The 19,760-nt window shown below is 45.0% G+C and overlaps 1 protein-coding gene across 3 annotated transcripts in view; it reads left to right on the top strand.

Annotated features, from left to right (window-relative positions):
- The window catches only part of EPHX1 (epoxide hydrolase 1), a 325,954-nt gene that overhangs the window by 212,387 nt on the left and 93,807 nt on the right, over positions 1 to 19,760 (top strand). For all 3 annotated transcript variants that reach the window (XM_069608697.1, XM_069608698.1, XM_069608699.1), the window contains 2 exons: positions 13,523 to 13,703; positions 15,498 to 15,725. In XM_069608697.1, coding sequence (XP_069464798.1) covers positions 13,523 to 13,703; positions 15,498 to 15,725 — 409 coding nt within the window. The remainder of the gene's footprint in view (positions 1 to 13,522; positions 13,704 to 15,497; positions 15,726 to 19,760) is intronic.

Here is a 19,760-nt window from a genome sequence, read left to right as displayed (position 1 = left end):
CTATATTTATATCCAAGTTGAACCAGTATCCCTACACATGTTCGTACATACATCTACAGATCACACAGCAAAGTTCTTCAGTGTCTCCATTGGGCACGTCTTGTGTCTGCCCACGTTTTAATTGTTCATTTATAACGCGCTTAATACCAATGAGTGGTTTCTAAGATCGGGATCAGCATTCAAACCTTTGTTCTGTTGCGTTGTCTTGCTACCAAGACAAACGCATTGCCCATTAGCTATCCTTCCTCCCTTTTCTAACCGTTGAGGCTAAATCTTATGGACCTTCCCTGCGCAACCTTGATCTATATAAATGAGCACACCAGCCTTTTTGCTTTCCTTAAACCCTTTGAGTGCCCCAAGAAATACCCTAAAGTGGTCCTATTTTGTCCTTAGAACATCGATCTATGTCCTGGATAGAGGATTCACAGAGATCCGTACCCAAACCTTTTTTTTGGCTGGAACACAGAGCCCCAAGGGGAGAAGGCACTCACATTGCTAATTATACCCAAATATTTGTGTTTTTGGGCCATGTATTCATTTTCCAACTGAAACCCTTATTTCCCAGGTGGTGGGGTTGCTGCAAGTCACCACATGCAATGATATTCCCCTTTGCTTTGACAGCGCATGATGCAGTGCCTTCATTCTATTGTGTGGGTGTGTTGAATCTGAACAGATTCTGTCTGGTGTTTGTGTCCGGTTCATATATCACCTGGCTTGGCAGGCTGGAGAACGGTGGTGCGGAGGGTGGCCCAGAGGTTAATTCTAAACCTTCAGCCATCACCTTTGTCTTGTCACATATTCACCTGGAAAATCTGAGCTCGTCTTCATTTCCAAAAATCCTTCAAAATGGACAATTGTGAGGTCACTGTTTGCCATTATTGCCTAAAATCAAGTTGTTTCCTTTCCGATTGACAGTCTTGCTTCTTTCCCCATTGTTATTTGTGGCTCATTTGTATGCATTTGCATGATCTTTTGTACAAGGTTGAATAACTTTGTTTCTTAAAGTTCTTTCACGTAATTGCTGACTGTGAAAGTAGGTCTACCATATTGGCAAATTGCTGGTACGCTACCCAAATATTTGACCTCAGAACTCAAACATCTTAACTATTCTTTGTATGAGTGTCAAACAAACGTGAAAATATTTGACAGAATATTAAATTGTTTATTACACCCCTGAATGGCTGCAAGGGCCAGCACTAAACACACACAATAGAATGTCTGGTCCCCACTGACACCTGAACCACATCCTTCTCACGATTGCTTCGCTTTCCTTGATGTTCTCAGGATGATGCTGGTCTTCATTAAGACTTGCCAGCACTGGGGTGCTGTTGCGCAACACACGGATGAGGACGTGAGCCTCCTCCACTCCGAAGCGGCCACCGATGATCCTGCAGTTCAGAACCTAATGCCCTGCTGACTTTGAGCGGATTTCTACACTCCCAGGTGGCAGAAGGAGGGCGGCATCACCAGTTTAAATCCTGGGCAAAACTCTGGCCAGGAAACACTTCCGAATCACTGGTGGGGCCCGACTGAGCGTGGAAGACGGCGGCATTTTGGGTGGCAACACATTAGCCGACAGCGACTGTAGCTGATCAGCCCGTCTAGTTGTGAGCGAGCCCCGGAAGCCCTGCAGCATTTAAGGCCCTAAGCAGAAATCCCCTTGACCTAAAACAGCATTTAAACTGTGCCACCAAAATGGCTGTGCTTTTGTCTTTCTGGCACATGTGTGGCAAGCAGTTGAACACTGCTTTGAAAAACGGCCCTGCATTTGATTCATTTTCGTCGGCATAACTAGAAGTTATGCCCTGCCTTCAGAACGGCGCTGTCTGTTTTTCTTGCATCTGGAGATGCTTTGTTTCAGTGATACATCACAGGAGGGGAAAGGGTTTCTGAATTACAACCCAACACGGTTTTTGTTTCCCTTTTGATGTGAACCATCGCGCTCAAATTGCTGCAAATGAAAAATAGCGTGGCTTTTTCTCTTTTCTGTGTCAAAATCAAAGAAATCATGTGCAGTATGCCTCTGTGTCCATGAACCAACATTACATACAAAACCCCTCCAAAGGACTAATTGAAAGACAATCCCGTGACCACAGAACAGCATTTTGAAACTTTAAATGAAAGGCCTGCACACATGTGAATCTGTTCTTTGGTAAATAAGGAAAAATGTAGTTTACAAGTCAACGTTGAATGGCTGCTTTTGCTTGCACAGAAATGTCTGAATATGTGTGGGTGGGGGTTTGGCCACACAATGTACATTATAGTTGTCCTCACAAGATTTAGTTACATTGGGGAAGGCTCAGAAACCACTGTTCCACACTCCTATAGAAGCCTTGTGGACAATATCAAACAAAAAAAGGAACGAGCCGTCTCTCTCCTCATGAAAATCAACCCATCATCCCACTCCCGCTCCATGGACCAAATAAGGACCGAGTCTAAGGATTTGAGAAAATAAATGTAACAAAATATTATTTTATTTAAATACAATATGCAATTATCTCTAAAATGAAATCAGAACGTTGTAAAAAAGTGTAAAACATAGTGCACTTTTACAAAAACATCAAATACAAAACCACAATACATACTCTAAATCAGTTTTAAATAAAAAAATATAAAAAACTGTTTTAAAACTGATTAAAAAAAAACACCAGCCTGCCTCAGTGTCACCTATACACTCAACAAAAAAGTTCCTGCCTATACAAATCTAAACAGAGCAACACACAAAAAAATATATCCCTGGTGTATAGTAACGTTTTGGTAGGTAGCACCTCCAAACAACCGCTAATCTTTGTTTGTTGGAGGTGTGTAATTAATCACATATCTATTGATTGTCTACCCTTTTAAACAAATTGCTACTAGGGTGACCATAGCAACTAAACTGGCAAATACAGAACGCACCCTACAATTTCAGGTGCTTATATGAAGGTACCAAACATCTCTTTGACAGCCACAGGAGGCATGGACATGGTTAGAAACGCACATACTATCGCAACATATGCCACAATCGGCAAAAAAGTACCTGCGCAGGGACCCGAACAATGACCAGTCCCCAGTCTCGTTTGAATCGCAACAGGCGGGATTGATAACGCAAAGAGACCTACAAAACACACTAAGTTCAACTGTATTTTAATTGAAGATGGTAACGACCGTTGGCATTAAGCAACTCAGATTTTGTTTGAAAGCAGAATATCTGCTTAGATTCTAAGTACTTGTTCTTGTTTGCCTTTACCGGATGGCTTTGAACTTTGAAAAAACCAGTACATTTTAATAGACCAGATTACCATTGTGTAATTTGGCAAAATGAAGGGCAACTGGGTGTCTTCCTACTTTGCCGATTGCCCCGACATGCCCTAAAATCCATAGCCTGACATACTTGATGGTACTTTATGCGACCAATTGGCATGGACTTGTCCATGCATGTACCACATAATCCGTGTTACGGATGTGTCTCCAACTTTTGCCTATTACAGAGGTCTACAACATGCAGCTCTGCAGGGGTTTTGGACTACAACTCCCATGATCCCTTTCTATTGACCATCCTGGCTAGGGCTGAATATCGAATGGTGGGATAGCATAACTATGGCGTTTTGAAATTATATTTGTGCAAATATAAAATGAAGCGCTATACCGCTTAATCTAGTCTACAGTAAAAGGGTATGTTTGTGTAACACACCTGTTTTTTAAAACTTTGTATCAGACCCCAAGTCTCGGTATTTACCAGCAAAGTGTACTCGTTGGTGTACCAGTTACTGACGGTTTCAATCTTTCTCCTCGCATGCGAGGCCACTCCTGGTCTTCTCTGTTAGACCCTCGCGTAGAGATGCAGCCTGAATGCCCATTCTTCCACTGTGGCATTGCCCATTCAGGCTCGTGACTCCGCCTGCCACTAACTCCCGAAGGAGAAGCTGCTTTATTTTGCATTACTGCCCATCTGCCTCCAATACCTTCCCATTCATTCCTGCAGGTGCCTTCCCGTCCTATCTGCCTGGAAGTGTTCCTGGCAGAGACGCTCTTTGCCATTGGCAGTGTATGTAGGATAGCCCTCAACATATAGGCGGTAGAACTGATGGGTAGTTCTTCAAGCCAATCATAGGCCAACCAATGTCCCTCACTACCTCCAAAGCTTTTCCCCCATCTTGCCCCCAATGTCCTTGACACGTGTTTTGCCAGATCTGGAAAATGCTAATGTCGGGACTGTTAGGACTCAGGGCTAGCCGGCCTTCTGGTTGTAGCCCCTGAGCTTTTATACAGGGCTAAAACCAAAAGACCTGGGGCTACAGCCCCCCTAGCAACGCCTCTGGTCTTTGACACATGTTATGTGGGCTAGGACACAGAGCAGAGGGGAGATATCTGATCGTCCAGGTGGACATGTCCTGCCCCGATATATGTACATACATAGTTTCCAAAAAACTGCTAAATAAATTATTTTGCCCAAAGATTAAATAAATTCAAATTGATTTTTTTGAATTTCGTGAGAAATCTCCTGTTCTATTCCTACCTTTGTAGTTAAAACAAACCGTAAACCTGAATCCAAGGAAAAAGAAGGAATAATTTTAAACACTTTTATTTTTGGTAGAGTCACAGAAAAACGCTTATTCCTAAGCGTACAGTATAAATGCTTAGAAGACAACAAGTTGTTTATAAAAATAAAAACGGAACAATGTATGAAGCAATAAAAAGTAAAAAATCACAAAATATTGGCCTTATTTGGGAGAAACATGATTTTTCTGAAGCTGCCTGTAATGAACAGGAAACATTACATAAATGGACAACATGAAACAATAGAGTAACCAATAATATTGAGTATTCAGAATAATAATTGCTAAATCCAGTTTATCTAAATATCCAAAGTCTCAATTGTATAGTGAGGTTTTGCCTGCTAGGTTGGTTTTGCCTGAAATGTCCAGCAAGAAAAAACAAAGTTTTTTTTCTTTTCTAAAGTTTTTTTCAAAGACAGGTTTGCCTACGTATAAGACAACAATTAGTAGTTGGCTTTGAGGTCTTAAGATCCTATGTTTCAAGTTTTAAAGAACCATTTGCTCGTTTTTTTTGCTGATGACCTCTGTACGTTTCGGCGAGACCACCTGTAGGGCCGTGATTTCAAAAGGAGTACGCCTTCCTCGGGGCAGTTTTTTAATAGGGGAAGAATCCCTGTGAGGGAGGCAAACACAAAAGAAAAGGAGTTTTTTTCAAAATCATGTGCGGACTGTATTTAACTAAAAAAGGTAATTTAACTATTTATTAATGAAAAGCAAAGTCGTTGACTGCTATATTTAAAAACTCCTGAAAAAAGTCCTTACCACAAAAAATTGTTGAAAGGAAATCAGGAGCAGTTAATCCCAAGACATAGACCCGTCAATGCCGGTAGGTGTAGTCCAGCAAGGTTAGATAAGCATTATGCATATTTGTTGTAGGCAAGAATCAAATCTTCTTTCATAAAATTGAAAACATCTTTAAGTGTGAAACGGAAGAAAAGAAGAAAGGGAAATAAACAAAAGAAATGAATTAGGCGTTTTATATACTTTCAGGGTGGCTAGGAATGAATGAGCCTATTAGTTAATGTTACCTTCTGTTTCCTAGCGTCTGGGATGCAGCTGTGGTAAATTCAGCCTGAATTGGTTCGGTTGTTGAAAAAATATCACTTGCTTTCACTGGCATTAATTTTCATTTTTCAGAACCCAAATGTTTTATTTTTCAAAAAAGGAAAGATTCCTGAAAAAAGGGGGAAAGAAGAGCTTTAGGGCTCGGAGTGGTTTGCAACATCTGCAACATATAGGCAGACGTAAGCTAGAAAACTAGCATGGTTTGGCTAAATTGAGTATCGTGAAATTAATGATGCCTAACACAATGCGAAGAAACTTCGTTTACACAGAGCCTTTGAAATGCCATTAAAGGACGAAAAACAAAGGGAAATGCCGTCCATACTCCAATAAACAAACTTGTTTAACATCAAAAAATAAGATGTTAGTGGCTCACAGTGCCTTGGTCTTCGCTTACCTTGGCGTTAGTCATCCCAAAGAGCGAAGCTGTGTGGCATTCACTCCGCTTGCAACAGCGTTCGAATGAGGAAGCTAAAAAGGTGTCTGCTTCTTGGCGAGACACACTCTCCTTGCAATTGGAGGTTGAGGGTTCATATGCTTCTTGCTGATTGGCTATTCCATTTGCTTCCTCATATGCCGTTATAGTGTAGCCACGGTTACTAAAGTTATCTGCTTCTAGCTGATTGGCTGTTCCATTTACTTCCTGGCAAGACGTGATAGTGTAACCACGGTTACCTAATGCTTGCCACTTATTGGGTGAGCCGTTTGTTGTCAACAATACCTGTTCATGTAGGTTGCACGAAAACAACTTTGTTGGAGTTTTGAATGTGTTTCATGATCGTATATCCGAAAGTGGATGTCGAGATTGGTAAAACGTTACCCCTGGAATAATACGCAGACGCGGAGCCTTCATTCAACACGTCTTTTTATTTCCTCACACGGTCTCCGAATCCCTACCCCACGTCATATCCCGTCCCTCCCCTTCCTGCTGCCCCGTGTTCCTTCACACGTGACAAAGGAGGAATGTGACGACATCACACCCCCCCGATACTAAACATTAAGTTCACTATCAGGGCATCTCCTCAATGAGACGCGGTGGTCGACGTCGAGATCTTTGAGGTCTCCAGTTACTTCTTTCGCGCGATTCCTGAGATGGCCAACGGAGCTCATCAGTGTCGGAATCTTCTTGGTCTCCTTCATAGGGTGCATCTCGCATCAGAGTGTCCCTTGGTATGCACTGTTCGACTAGTGGTATGATCCCTGGCATTTTCTTGAAGTGAGAGCTGTTTCTTGTCATCGTGTGCGCTGTTCCCTCAGCTGTGATGAGAGAGCCTTTCCTTTGTGTGATGGTAAGGGGCTCTTCATTGAACGATGCCATGTTTTTGCGATGTTGTGGCTGTCGCGCTACGACGATGTCTCCCGGCTCCAAATTATTATCCTCGGCCCGTCTTTTCTTATCTGCCATGGTTTTCATATTCATTTTCTGGGCCGCATCATGTTGTCTCATTTCAGTGTCTCCTTTGTACCGTTCTTCCTCTAGTTCTATGTGCGGTAGTCTAGTTCGCACATTTCTACCAAACATGACTTCTGATGGTGACTTGCCAGTGGTACTGTGTGGGGTATTTCGGTAGTCTCTCATTAACTTGCATAGTAATTTTTCCAGTGGCTCTCCAGTCAGGCGAGCTATCTGCGTGGTTCGTTTAATACTTCCCATGAACCGTTCAACTGTGCCGTTCGCTTGAGGCCACAACGGTGTTACTTTTCTGTGGTGGAAACCCATGTATTCTGCAAAGGTTTTGAAATCTTGTCCGGTGAATGGTGGTCCATTGTCCGATTTCACTACCTTTGGAATTCCGTATGTGGCAAACATTCTGTCCAAGGCGGGGATAGTGTGATGTGCTGCTGTTGACGACACAATTTGTGCATCTGGGAATCTCGAGTACTCATCGATGACCACTAAGACATATTCACCCCCTTCCAGAGGACCATAGTGATCTACGGCAATTTCTTCCCAGGTTCCGTTGGGCAAGTCAGTCATTTTGAGGGGTTCTGGTCTGGTTTGAGGGTTAAGAACTACACACGTGGGACATGTTTTCAGTAATTCTTCCACTTGAGTATCCATTTGGGGAAACCATACCCTTTGTCTTAACATCCTTTTTGTGGACATTATTCCTCGGTGTCCTTCATGTGCAAGCTCAAGGACTCTTTTCCTTAATGAGCGAGGAATTACTAGTTTTGTCCCTTTTAGTTAAGAGTCCTTCTGTTTCTGCAAGTTCTTCCGTTACTGTGAGTAGACAGGTGATGTCTTGCTTGGTTTCTTCCTCTGCACCTTCCTTGAGTTGTTTCGCTTGTTTCCAATGTCCTGTTTCAAGACATCTCATAATGACCTGTATAGCGGGGTCCAAGTTGGTTTCTCTGGCTATTTGTTCCATATCCAGTCCTTGTGGTGTGCATTCTTGGACCACATACATGATGTATTGATCTGCAATGGATGGATTGGAGTGGCAGTCTTGATTGGGATGACGCGAGAGGAAGTCTGCAGGATTTTGTTCCTTTCCGGGTCGATGAATGATGTTGAATTGATAGTCCTGTAGCCTTAAAGCCCATCGAGCTATTCTGGGAGGCATCTTGGCTTGAGCATTGCCATAGATGAATAGTAGTGCCTGGTGGTCGGTGACTATGGTGAAAGGCTTCCCATATACGAACAGATGAAAATGTTCGCATGCCCACACGACTGCCAAACCTTCCTTCTCCGCTTGTGAATATGCTTGTTCAGTCTTTGAGAGGCTGCGACTGGCATATGACACTATGTGTATGGCCTGGCCATCGTTGTGATCTAGTTGAGTTAGAATGGCTCCTAGGCCAACTGGACTAGCGTCCACTATCAATTCCGTGTGTTTCTGTGGGTCGAAGTATGCCATGTTTTCGGCATCAGCGATGCGATCCTTGATAATTTGGAACGCCTGTTGGCATTCATCCGTCCATCGGAACTCGACGTTCAGTTTGGTGAGGGCTCTCAAGGGTGCACTGACGCATGCAAAATCCTTAATGTATCTCGTGCAATAGCTTGCCAGACCAAGAAACGATCGCAGGTCGGTGACGGAGGTCGGTGGTGTTGTGTTTGTGAGTGCGTTGACTTTTTCGGGATCTGGAGTCATTCCATTTTTGGAGAAGATGTGACCGAAAAACCGCAGGGTTGGTTTTCTAAATTCACATTTGTCCTTATTCAGGGTGAGGTGTGCTTCTTCCAGTGCCATGCATACGCGCATGAGGGTGTCGTCGTGCTGTTCTTGAGTTTGTCCAAAAACTAGGATGTCATCACTATAGTTCAGACAATTTGGTACGTGCTTTATTATGTTATGAATTTCCGATTGAAATATTTCGGCTGCTGAAGAAACTCCAAAACTGAGCCGTTTGTATCTGTAGAGGCCCAAGTGAGTAGCAAAAGTGGTTATGTATCTGGATCTTTTGTGAAGTTCCAACTGATGGTACCCCTTATTGAGGTCCAGTTTTGAAAATACTGTGGCTCCGTTGAGCAAATGCACCATGTCTGTTATTCTGGGAGATTGATGACGTTCTCTCAAGATTGCTTCATTTGGTCTTCTCATGTCCACGCAAATGCGAATGTCAGCAGAGTCTTTTTTCGGGACTGGTACAATGGGGGATACCCAAGGAGTGGGGCCTTCAGCAGGTTCAATTATGTCCGCTTCCAAAAGTTTCAATAATTCAGCTTCTACTTGTTTCTGTATATTGATGGGAATACCACGGTAGTGTTGTGCTACCGGAGGGATGTTGCTGTCTATGTGTAGTTCAATTTGTCTGTCCTTCAACTTTCCAAGTCCTCTGAATAACGCAGGGAAAATCTGGTCAATGTTGGCAGTGGGATCTAGATGCTTATGCATCATGAGTCTGTATAGAACATGAATTAGACCCATGTCGACTGCAGATTTGTAGCTAAGAATGCATCCACTATCAGTGGCTGCTTTGAGGACATGCATGGGTATTTCCTTTATGTGATCTTTGTATCGACATGATGCCGTGAAAAAACCTTTACAAGGTAGCGGCGTCTTGGAGCCATATGGAAAAATGAGTGCTCTCGCTGGTTGTAGGCGTGGTGCATTTGGCATGTTGTTGTACACTTCCTCACTCACTACATTTACAGTGGCTCCCGTGTCGACCAGAAATTCAGCCGCCACTTGGTTGACATTGATGATGAGAGTAGGGCTATTCTCTTTTGCCGTAGGGTTTCCCAGTGCATATAGGTAGCCTTTTATTCTTGGTTCTCCTTTGCGTGGATTTGATTCCTTCTTGGGTTTGTCCTCTGAGGAGGTGCTGGAAATGCTGTCAGAATGTGATTGTTCCACCAGACACCTGACATATCTCCGGGGACGTCTTCTCCGCCCGGAGGATGAAGATTTGCTGTCGCGCCACTCCTGTGTGGGTTTTGATTGTCTTCTATCTGACGGTTCTTCTCGTTGTCGGCGGCGTGGTGCGTCATTCTGGTAGTGTGACTGACGATTGGGACTCATACGCCTAAATTCTCTTTCTGGTGAGGAGCGTCTATTCCTTCCACTCCCTCTGATTTTGCTGCGATAGATGAAACACACAGCTTTGTAATGATTTTCCCCTCCGCAGGCAGAACAAATTTGACCCATGGCAGGGCAGATGCCTTCATGAGGATATTCATGTCCACAGCGATAACAAAATGGATCTGTGTTTCCTTTGGTGTTGCTCTCAAGTTTGTGTAAACTTTCATGCTTCCCGTGAATGATGGTGATGCCGTCAAGACCTTCCACCTGTGCTGTTAGTGCCGCCTCGGAACGAGCTAGGCGGAGAATTTCTTCCAGATTTCGAGCCTTCTGTAGAAGTTTTTTTCTGAAATCACTGCTTTCACATCCTACAATAATCTGTGAGCGAAGGGCTTCTTCATTCGAGTAGTTGTTAAAATCGCAATGTTTCATCTTTATTCTTAACCTCATCACAAATGCATCCATTGTTTCACCTTTTAGTTGTTTAGTGGTGTGAAAAATGTGACGCTCGTAGTCCACATTTGTGTGTGGCGTGAAGTAGTTGGTTAGGGTTGTTTTCAGTTTGGTGTAGGTGTCTATGTCATCTTCAGGAATTTCATCCAAAATATCTCTCACATTTGATCCTATGGCATGTGTGAGCAAACTGTGTTTCCTTTCATCCTCCAAAGGCCCTACCGCCTTGAGACACACTTCAAAATCCCTCACCCACTTTTTCCACCTTGGTCCCAGTGTGCTGGTGTCGCTCAGGTCAAAATTGGGGGGTAGCTGAGTTATTAGGCCGTCCGTCATGCTTGTGCGAGTTGATCTGGCAGGGGTTACTTGTACAGTTAGTGATTCCTCAGATGAATCATCAAGCATGACAGGTGATATATAACTGTGCACTGATTTGGTGTGGAAGCTTGGATGACACTAGTTATGTGTCTCCCGTTAACTGGACTTGAAATTGATAGAAATTCTATGTATTACACGAAAATGTAGGTAGTTTTTGTACCTTGTGTGCTGTGGGGAGCTGACGCGCTCCACCCACTGGTGTTGCCGCCTTTCCTTTTGGCGGGAAGCGCTGTGGGGAGCTGACGCGCTCCACCCACACGCTTCAGTGCGAGGAGCCGAGCTGCGCTCCACTCGCAAGCCAAATCCTGTCCACTGAAAAGGCCGTCGCGGGGAGCCGACGCGCTCCACCCACTGGTGTTGCCGCCTTTCCTTTTGGCGGGAAGCGCTGTGAGGAGCCGACGCGCTCCACTCACACGCTTCAGTGCGAGGAGCCGAACTGCGCTCCACTCGCAGGCTAAATCCTTTCCACTGAAAGGGCCGTCGCGGGGAGCCGACGCGCTCCACCACACGGACGACTTTGCCACTATGTAGTGGTCACGAGGAGCCGACTGTGCTCCACTCGCGCACCGCGTGTGACAATCGCGGGGAGCCGACGCGCTCCACCCGCGGACTTCAAGGAGAGTTTCAGCTGGCGGGGAGTGTATATTTTCTCCTACCCGCCGTACGCTTCCGTGTGATCGCTGCGTGAGTTCCCTCGTCGCCAGTGTCGAGATTGGTAAAACGTTACCCCTGGAATAATACGCAGACGCGGAGCCTTCATTCAACACGTCTTTTTATTTCCTCACACGGTCTCCGAATCCCTACCCCACGTCATATCCCGTCCCTCCCCTTCCTGCTGCCCCGTGTTCCTTCACACGTGACAAAGGAGGAATGTGACGACATCACAGTGGATTGTGTTGAATATGGATTATCTTCTGAACATTTAATTACTCATTGGGTGAGTCGTTTATTTTCTGAAGTCACGTGATTCATGTATTATAGTTTGCAAAAAAGCAACTTGATTAGCATTTTAAGTGTTTCGCCCATGAATGCGGATTTAAAGGAAGCATGCGTCAAGTGCCACCCGTGACTTTTATAAAAGGCAAAGTCCCATGAATTTGACAGAAACAATCGAATTTGTGACAAAGTATGTGTACAATCCTGGGTATGCGGCGAATTGATTGCATTGACCTATTAAACTGTAACCATAAAGGTTGATATGGTTGATGGTGAAATAGCCATAATGGCCTGAAGGAGTTGCAATTCTACCATGTTTTTGATCGCAAAGAACATTTATCTAGGGTCAGAAAGTGCCATGAAACCTGCACAGAGAGTCTCACATTGAGGGGCCTCGTGTTATAATGGTGATGTTGAAATTTAAGGGTCATTGCACCCATTTAGTTGTTAAGAAACAGGGACACTCAAATTGGTGGAACGAATTCCTCATTGAGCCCCTTCGTATGAGTTTCTAAGCGGTAAATCCAACGGGCTTCTTTCTCCAACAGACATCTGGATATATTAGAAGAGTTTCTAACTACGTCCAGCACCCACCACAGAATGTCGTTCGGTGAGTGTCTAGCTGACAAGTAATGATTGACCAATGGTGCAGTCGTGGTTTTGCACCTGATGCGGGATCGGTGTTCCGTTATACGGGTATGGACTGCTCCGGTGGTTTGCCCCACGTATCATGAGTCCACAAGGCACTCGATACAGTAGACCACTTGTTTGGTCTTGCAATTTGTTAGATGAGGTAAAGTCCAGGTGCGTTCACCAATTCGGAAATCTTGAATTTTCTTTGTGAAGGCACATGTGGAACACGAGCCACAAGGAAAATTACCTTTGATTGATCGTAATTCCCATAGACCAGTCTTGGGTGGCGATTTTTGGTAACTAGAGCGTACCAGTTTGTCTCTTAGGTTTAATGCTCTTTTCAGAGCAAAGCGAGGATGAGGCTCCTCAGGCAGATTCAATCTCACAATGTCCCAACACTTTGTGATTTTTTTATTGCTTCATACATTGTTCTGTTTTTATTTTTATAAACAACTTGTTGTATTCTAAGCATTTATACTGTACGCTTAGGAATAATCGTTTTTCTGTTTGACTCTTCTACCAAAAATAAGTGTTTAAAATGATTTCTTCTTTTTCCTTGGATTCCGGTTGACTATTTATTTTAACTACAAAGGTAGGAATAGAACAGGAGCTATCTCAAGATACTCAAAAAAATCCATTTGAATTTATTTCATCTTTGGGCAAAATAATTTGCCTAGCAGTTTTTTGGAAACTTTATGTATGTACTTCATTGGACCCCTACCAAAAACTGCATCACTAGGGGCAAACCCCCACTTTTTGTTATCATCCCCAATATATGGGCACTGAATAATGAATGGATCTTTCAGCTTTCGATTGTGCTCATTTCGGACCTACCTGGCTGGTACAATCCAGTTTGGTTTTCAGAAAGACCAAGTACATTCTCCATTGCAATTCATTGTGTAAATTATTACCTCGCATATTCATTATGGCTATCCCGAAAACCTAACCGGATCTAACGTTAGGTGAGTCAATGAGCACCCCAGGACCAAGCCTGTATGACACCTTTACATTTCCACGTATATCTTCCATTCCCCATCGTGTTTTTGCTTTCAGGATCTATTCAGCCGGATTGACCAGACACGATGGACCGAACCCCTGGAGAACGCGCGCTTTCATTACGGCTTCAACTCGACTTACCTCAGAAAGGTGGCTTCGTACTGGCGGGATCAATTCAGCTGGCAGAAGCAAGTGGACATTATCAACCAGTTTCCACATTTTAAAACCAAAATAGAAGGTAAGGCAAGTGTGTGTTAACATCTACCCAGATTATCTAACATTGTGCCCCATACTCTTGAGGGGTGGGGGGTGGACTTGTTTAATTATATCACTGTATAGAGGGCAGCCCTTCCTCCCGGAATGTTTCATTTATTTGGTGGACAGTCGCTCAAGTAGAGTCTAACATGTTCCGTGGTCTGCCAGAAGATTCAGGTCTCCAGGTGGACAGCCGCTTATTGTGATTGGCTCCCTCTCAGTGCAAGAGGTTCTGCCCAGAATCCTGGTGGCAGTGCAGTGGAGGTAGCTCACTAGTGGCAACCCAGCTATGAAGCGGAGTAAGCATTGTGTACGACCCCTTGTTTAAGGTGAGCACTGCCAGGTTGACACACTTCTTGAATTTAGTCGTATTTAAGGTCTCAAAGCCATTTAGAGTATCGCTTGAGATGGTTTCCCAGAAACGCATTGGTGCAGATTACATAAAGTTTTCATACAACACAATGTTTTCCCCCAGTTTCGCGTTTGTGTAATAACATAACCGGTGTATTCGTAGCGCGCAGGATCACCCCCCAGATGGTTTTCTTGGCGCTGTTGACAGATAACCAATGTTTAATGAGCTGGAACAAGCTAGTCCTGCACTGATTATTTTGGCCTTCAGAAAACAGAAAGCAAACTGATTTCGTGTTATATTTGCTAGATAACGTAATGAATTAAAGAGCAAACCGATTCTACCCCACGCACAGTGTTTCATTTCACGTTTGAAAAGGGAAGCAGTTATCTATTGTTTTTTTTTTGTTACGTAAAGCGCGAATACACTGAGCGCTCAGTTTGTTAATGTGGTCCGGACTAAATTCGAGGTGATTCTTGTTTGCCCCATTCCCTATCCCAAACAGGAACATTGGGCAACCTTTGTTTCTGTCCACTGCTGCTCTAATCCAGTAGGGATCTGCTACCTCTGACTCTCCAGATACTTGGACTCCGTCTCCCATAATCCCTCAGCATTGACCATAGTGGCCAAGGCTCATGGGAGTTCTAGTCCACAACACCTAGTGTGCCAAAGGTTGCAGACCCGGTATACCTTTTTATGCAATATGGATTTAAGGAAAGTATGTGTGCTGTATTCAATTTTACACTTGCTGCAAAAATGGCAGTTTGGCAAGTGCACTTGCTTCAATTTTAACACTGGGAAAACTTTACATAATCGATCTGCTTCATGTGGTCACCCTCACAAGAAGGTACGGAAGCGCGGCCCTCGGGTGTGAGCAGTCCGAAACTACTGGGGAGAACGAGGGCCAATAGGACTGCACATCGTTGTGCATTTCAGCATCAGCTCCATTTACTCTTGTACCTTTTTGTGTTCTCGCATGTATCCATGGTGCCTAACCGTGCTTGCTTTGGCTCTCCAAGTGGAGCATGAACAATAGCCGCTGAAATGGTTTCTGCTGGGCAGGCACCGTGACCCTGGCACGCATCCGTAGCTGGATTTAAAGCTTTGTTAAAATGAACAGCAGAGGCACCGCAGGCCAGAAAGGTTTCCAATTCGGGCATGCTGTGTTTGCTGTTGGCAATGCATCTGCATTTGTCAAAATGTATTACAGAAAATCCTTGTTCTTTGACATGCTGCTAAATTGTGAAAAGTTTCTAATTTCTATTTTTAGCCCGAGAGATGGCTCCTATTTGACCTGCGCAGAGTAGACCTGTTTTGTGTGTGTTCTATATAAAATATTCAATATAAACCCTGCATACCGTTTTTGTCTGATCTCAGATTTTATTTGTCCCGCTCTTCATCCCTTGTTCTTCCCTTCTTTTTTCACAGGTCTTGATATACACTTTGTGCGGGTGAAACCACCCCATTTACCGGAGGGTCGCTCGGCTAAGCCGCTTATCATGGTGCATGGTTGGCCGGGCTCGTTCTATGAGTTTTACAGAATAATTCCTCTCCTGACGGATCCGACGAGCCATGGTCTGAGCGCTGAGCACATCTTTGAGGTCATCTGTCCGTCCATTCCTGGTTATAGTTTCTCAGAAGCTTCTCATAAACAAGGTAACAGGTTCCAACAATGTATTGAATTAAACAGTGTTCGTTGTTGTTATACATAAAGTAACGATACAGTATCTTCCAGTGCCAATACATGCATTGCTAGTGCCAATGGTTGGACATGTAGCCCATGTCCCACTCGGCCGAGCCGTAGTGTATGCATGGTCTAACCTAACAGGGCCGTTTGTGCGGTGGGTTTTAGATTCATGAGACCCATCGTCCTTTGACTAATTGTCTCTAATTCCTTGGTCCGCTTACCATAGGTCGAAGTCTAACCATAGGCAGTGTTTGGCTATAGGGAAAAAAAAAATTCTATGGTCCTTTCGGATAACCTGTGTACTGGTGGCAGAGAACCCCCTAATCTGGTTGTTAATGAATGGGGACAATATTTCTTTGACCTTGGCTAATTGGGCAAATGCTACAGGACACTCCCAGAACATGTGCAAGAATGGGCCCTGAACCAGTGGGCATCTTCGGCAGCACTCGATTCGAGAAAAGTATTTTCTATAGAAATTATACTTTTCAATCCCTGCTATTAATTTGAGCAGAGCCAATGAGGTCTGCTGACCAGCTTGGTATCTGGGCAATCCATCGAATACTAATGCATCTAACACCATAACATCGAATTATAAGCAACGAAATGCCATTCCATCGAATGTCCATTTCGTTGCATATAATTCGATGGATCCATCGAAATTAGTAATCTAAAACTGTAGGTTAGGGTTTGGGGTAGGGGTTGGTGTTGGGGGGGAGGCTAGGGTTTAGATTAAGGGTTAGGGTTTGAGGTTAGGGTTTGGGCTAAGGTTAGATTAAGGTTTGCATTAGGGCTAGGGTAAGGGGGGCTGGTTGGCGCGGAGGGAACCCCAATGTACAAAAAATACATTAAAACGTCACACGGAGATGGCCAGTGCCAAACTTTCAGCTGGACAGCTCCATGTAACGTTTTAACGTTACAAAAAAAATGCCATCTTTTAAATGTAAAAGTCCCTTTCCATTGAAACAAGTCCATTTATATTTTCAATGGACTGGTTTCGATGGAAAGGCACTTTTACAAGATGGTCTGTCAACGCTTTTATAGTCAATGCATCTTTTTCGATGCATTAGTATGTCGATGCATCGATTTCCATTGCATTACTATAAACCGGCCATCTCACACCTGTGAAGACTTGCTCTCAATTCCAAATCTTCTCATGCTCTCATCCTTCTAGACCTTTCCCCTACCTTTGATACAGTAAATCATGCCACCCTTATAAGCGGGCTCTCCTTCCTCTGACCTACCTTGCCAGGTTCACTGGGACCTTTTCTCTCCTCTATCACTTTACACCTGCAGCATCCCTCAGGGTTCTATCCTCTCGCTGTGGCTCTTCAACATCTACATTGCTCCTCTATTCCATTTCCTTCTTTCTTTTTATTTATTGAGTGTTTATAAAGTTATTAAGTGCCTATACAGCAAATGGTTTTTCAAGGCGCCACAAGACAAAAGCGGGGAGGGGCAGGGGAGAAAAACAACGATCACGCTCCTACTAGGCCTTGTATCATTCGGCTTGTGTAAGTGCAGTAACAAGACATGCAATAGGGCCGGGATAATGCTATGGTGGGAGGGATAATGCTAGGGTGGGAGCGAATTGTGGGGCAGAGTGGGCATACAAGTGCAAGGGGGAGGGAAGAGGGGGCCCCCAGGGGCTGGACAAGTGCTAGGGGGGGCAGGGCAGATAGGCAAGTACAGAGGGATGGGGAGGACCTGACTCAGGAGGGAGGCACACCATGCCAGGCTGGTCAGGTTAGGGTGGGTACTCGGGTAGACTGGTCGAGGAGGGCCTGGTGCCCTGTAGGACTCGGAAGGGACCAGGCAGCCAGTCAATGGCAGAGGGGGCATAAGCGAGGGAGAGGGAAGGAAGAAGGGATGACACCCAGCTCTTCTTAAAGCTTTCCTCCACTGCCTGCTCTTATTCCTCTCTCATTTCTGACTGTCCGACTGCTATGCATACTTGGTGTGCTGCTAACGATCTCTGCTATAATGCCTGTAAGACTGAGATCCTTCTCATTGGGACCCCAGCTCCCTCGTTCCATACTACTCTCTGGCCACCCTCCATGGGTCCTGTCCCCTTGTCGTCCTGTGAGGCAAAAAACCAGGGTTTCATCTTCGACTCCTCACATTACGGACCCTGTCAAGCTGCACCTTCTCGGAGACATTCTCCCTTTCCTAACCTTCCCCCAGAAACTCAATGTCTCCAGAGCTCTGGTCCTTTATAGGCTAGACCACTGCAAAAGCCTCCTCCTCAATCTGCCTAAATCCTCTTTGCCCCCTTCAACTAATCCAGAGTTGGACTGGAAGCCTTATCCTTGGCCTTAAACCCAGGGACTCCATATCTACGACCCTTAAATCTCTCCAATGGCTCCCTGTTGCTGTGAGGATCAAGTTCAAGAACCTCTGCATCATCTACAAGGCTTTCTGGGGCCTGGGGCCCTGCTGCATCCAACTCTCTCTAATAAGCTCCCTGCTAGAGCCCTTCGGTCGTCGAGCTCTAAATTTCTACAAACCAGACATTTCTCCAAGCCGAGTGGAGGGGGGGTAGATTTCGCTCTTCCGCAGATGCCCCCCTCTGGGATGGCCTCCCTGCCCCTCTCCGACATGAGCTGGATCTCCTTAAGCATAGGAAGCACCTCAAGACCAACCTTTTCTTTCCTCCCCCTTCCCCCACCCCCCGTTAATGTCCCCCTCTGGCTCTTTCAACTGGTTGCCTAGTTCCTTCTGATTTCATACAGGGCACCAGGCTCTCCTCAACCAGTCTACCCCAGCACTTGGACCCCCCTATCTGTACTTGCCCCCTGGGCTCCCTCTCCCTGCACTAGCCTGGTTGGGCCTGCACCCCCTATTGAACCCTGCTAGGCCTGTCCTCACACTTAGCACGTGGACCTTCTTCCCCTGCACACTCTGCAATTCCCCTGGCACCTGTCCTCCCCTTAGCACTCGCCTAGCCCTTGGGCCCTCTTCCGCCGCCCCCTGCAATTGCGTCTCCGCCACTCCAACCTGCACTTCCTTTTCCCTCCTTGGCTCTAGCGCAGTCCACTCTGACCGGCACTTCCCTCACTCCACGCACTTCTTGTTACTGCAATTGCACAATCCGAATGACACAAGGCCTAGTAGACCGTAGTTCTTCATCCCTGTTCTCCCCTCCTCACCCACCCCCTTACCTTGTTGCACCTTGAAATACCATTTGCTGTATAGGTTCATTATAAATACCCAATACAATTTTTCAAAAAGCACTGAGTTGGGGTACGAAGTCTGCCGCTAAGCTCTAGCTACAAGTGTTGCTAAGGACCGGCATGCTGAGTAGACCAGGGATTGTCAGAAAGGCCAAGCAAGTATACCGTACAGGTGGTCCCCGGCGTGCTGCTCTTCAGTATCTTGTGGAGGGACTAGCAATTCCTTCCTCTAGGCACCTTCTAGCCCCGTTAAGGAATTCTTGCGGTGAGTACGGATGTTTTAATTTTTTTGCAATAAGGATGCTGGCATGTGTGCAAATGCTTAAATATGAGTCTGTTTACATTGACAGTCGTACACCCTGAAAGATTAGCGAAAAGCAGCCTTAGACTGAAAACGGGGAACGTGGGATCGGGATAACACTCGAGTATTTGCGCCAAATCCTAGTGAGGCATGTATTGCTTCTTCCAGCCGCCAGTCACTGACACTATTGCAATTAAAATGACTGGGTACTTGAAGGGTTTCAGGTGTGTTACCAAATCAGATATCTTACACGCATGGTGGGTATGTCGTAATTGTAAGGTGTTTCACATGTTTGCATGTCGAGAGAGCAGCCTAATGGTAAGCTTGCCATGTTCTTTATTATAAAGGTTGGTTCTGTAAAAAAATGAGGGTATTAGGTCAGGCATTTCGTTTACATTTTGTGTTGTCTTGTTTATTAGAAATGCTGCATTTGGTAGAACTTCTGTGAAGGTGGCTGCTCTTACATGTGACGCCACCGACCATAGTCGGAACACCTTTGGCATGTTCAGAGCCATGAGCCTCCTGCGCAGCAC

This window comes from Ambystoma mexicanum, chromosome 4q, assembly GCF_040938575.1.
Source record: "Ambystoma mexicanum isolate Mex_15411 chromosome 4q, UKY_AmexF1_1, whole genome shotgun sequence".
Lineage (NCBI taxonomy): Eukaryota > Metazoa > Chordata > Amphibia > Caudata > Ambystomatidae > Ambystoma > Ambystoma mexicanum.
The sequence above is the reverse complement of the archived record's forward strand: the minus strand, read 5'-3'. Positions and strand labels throughout refer to the sequence as shown.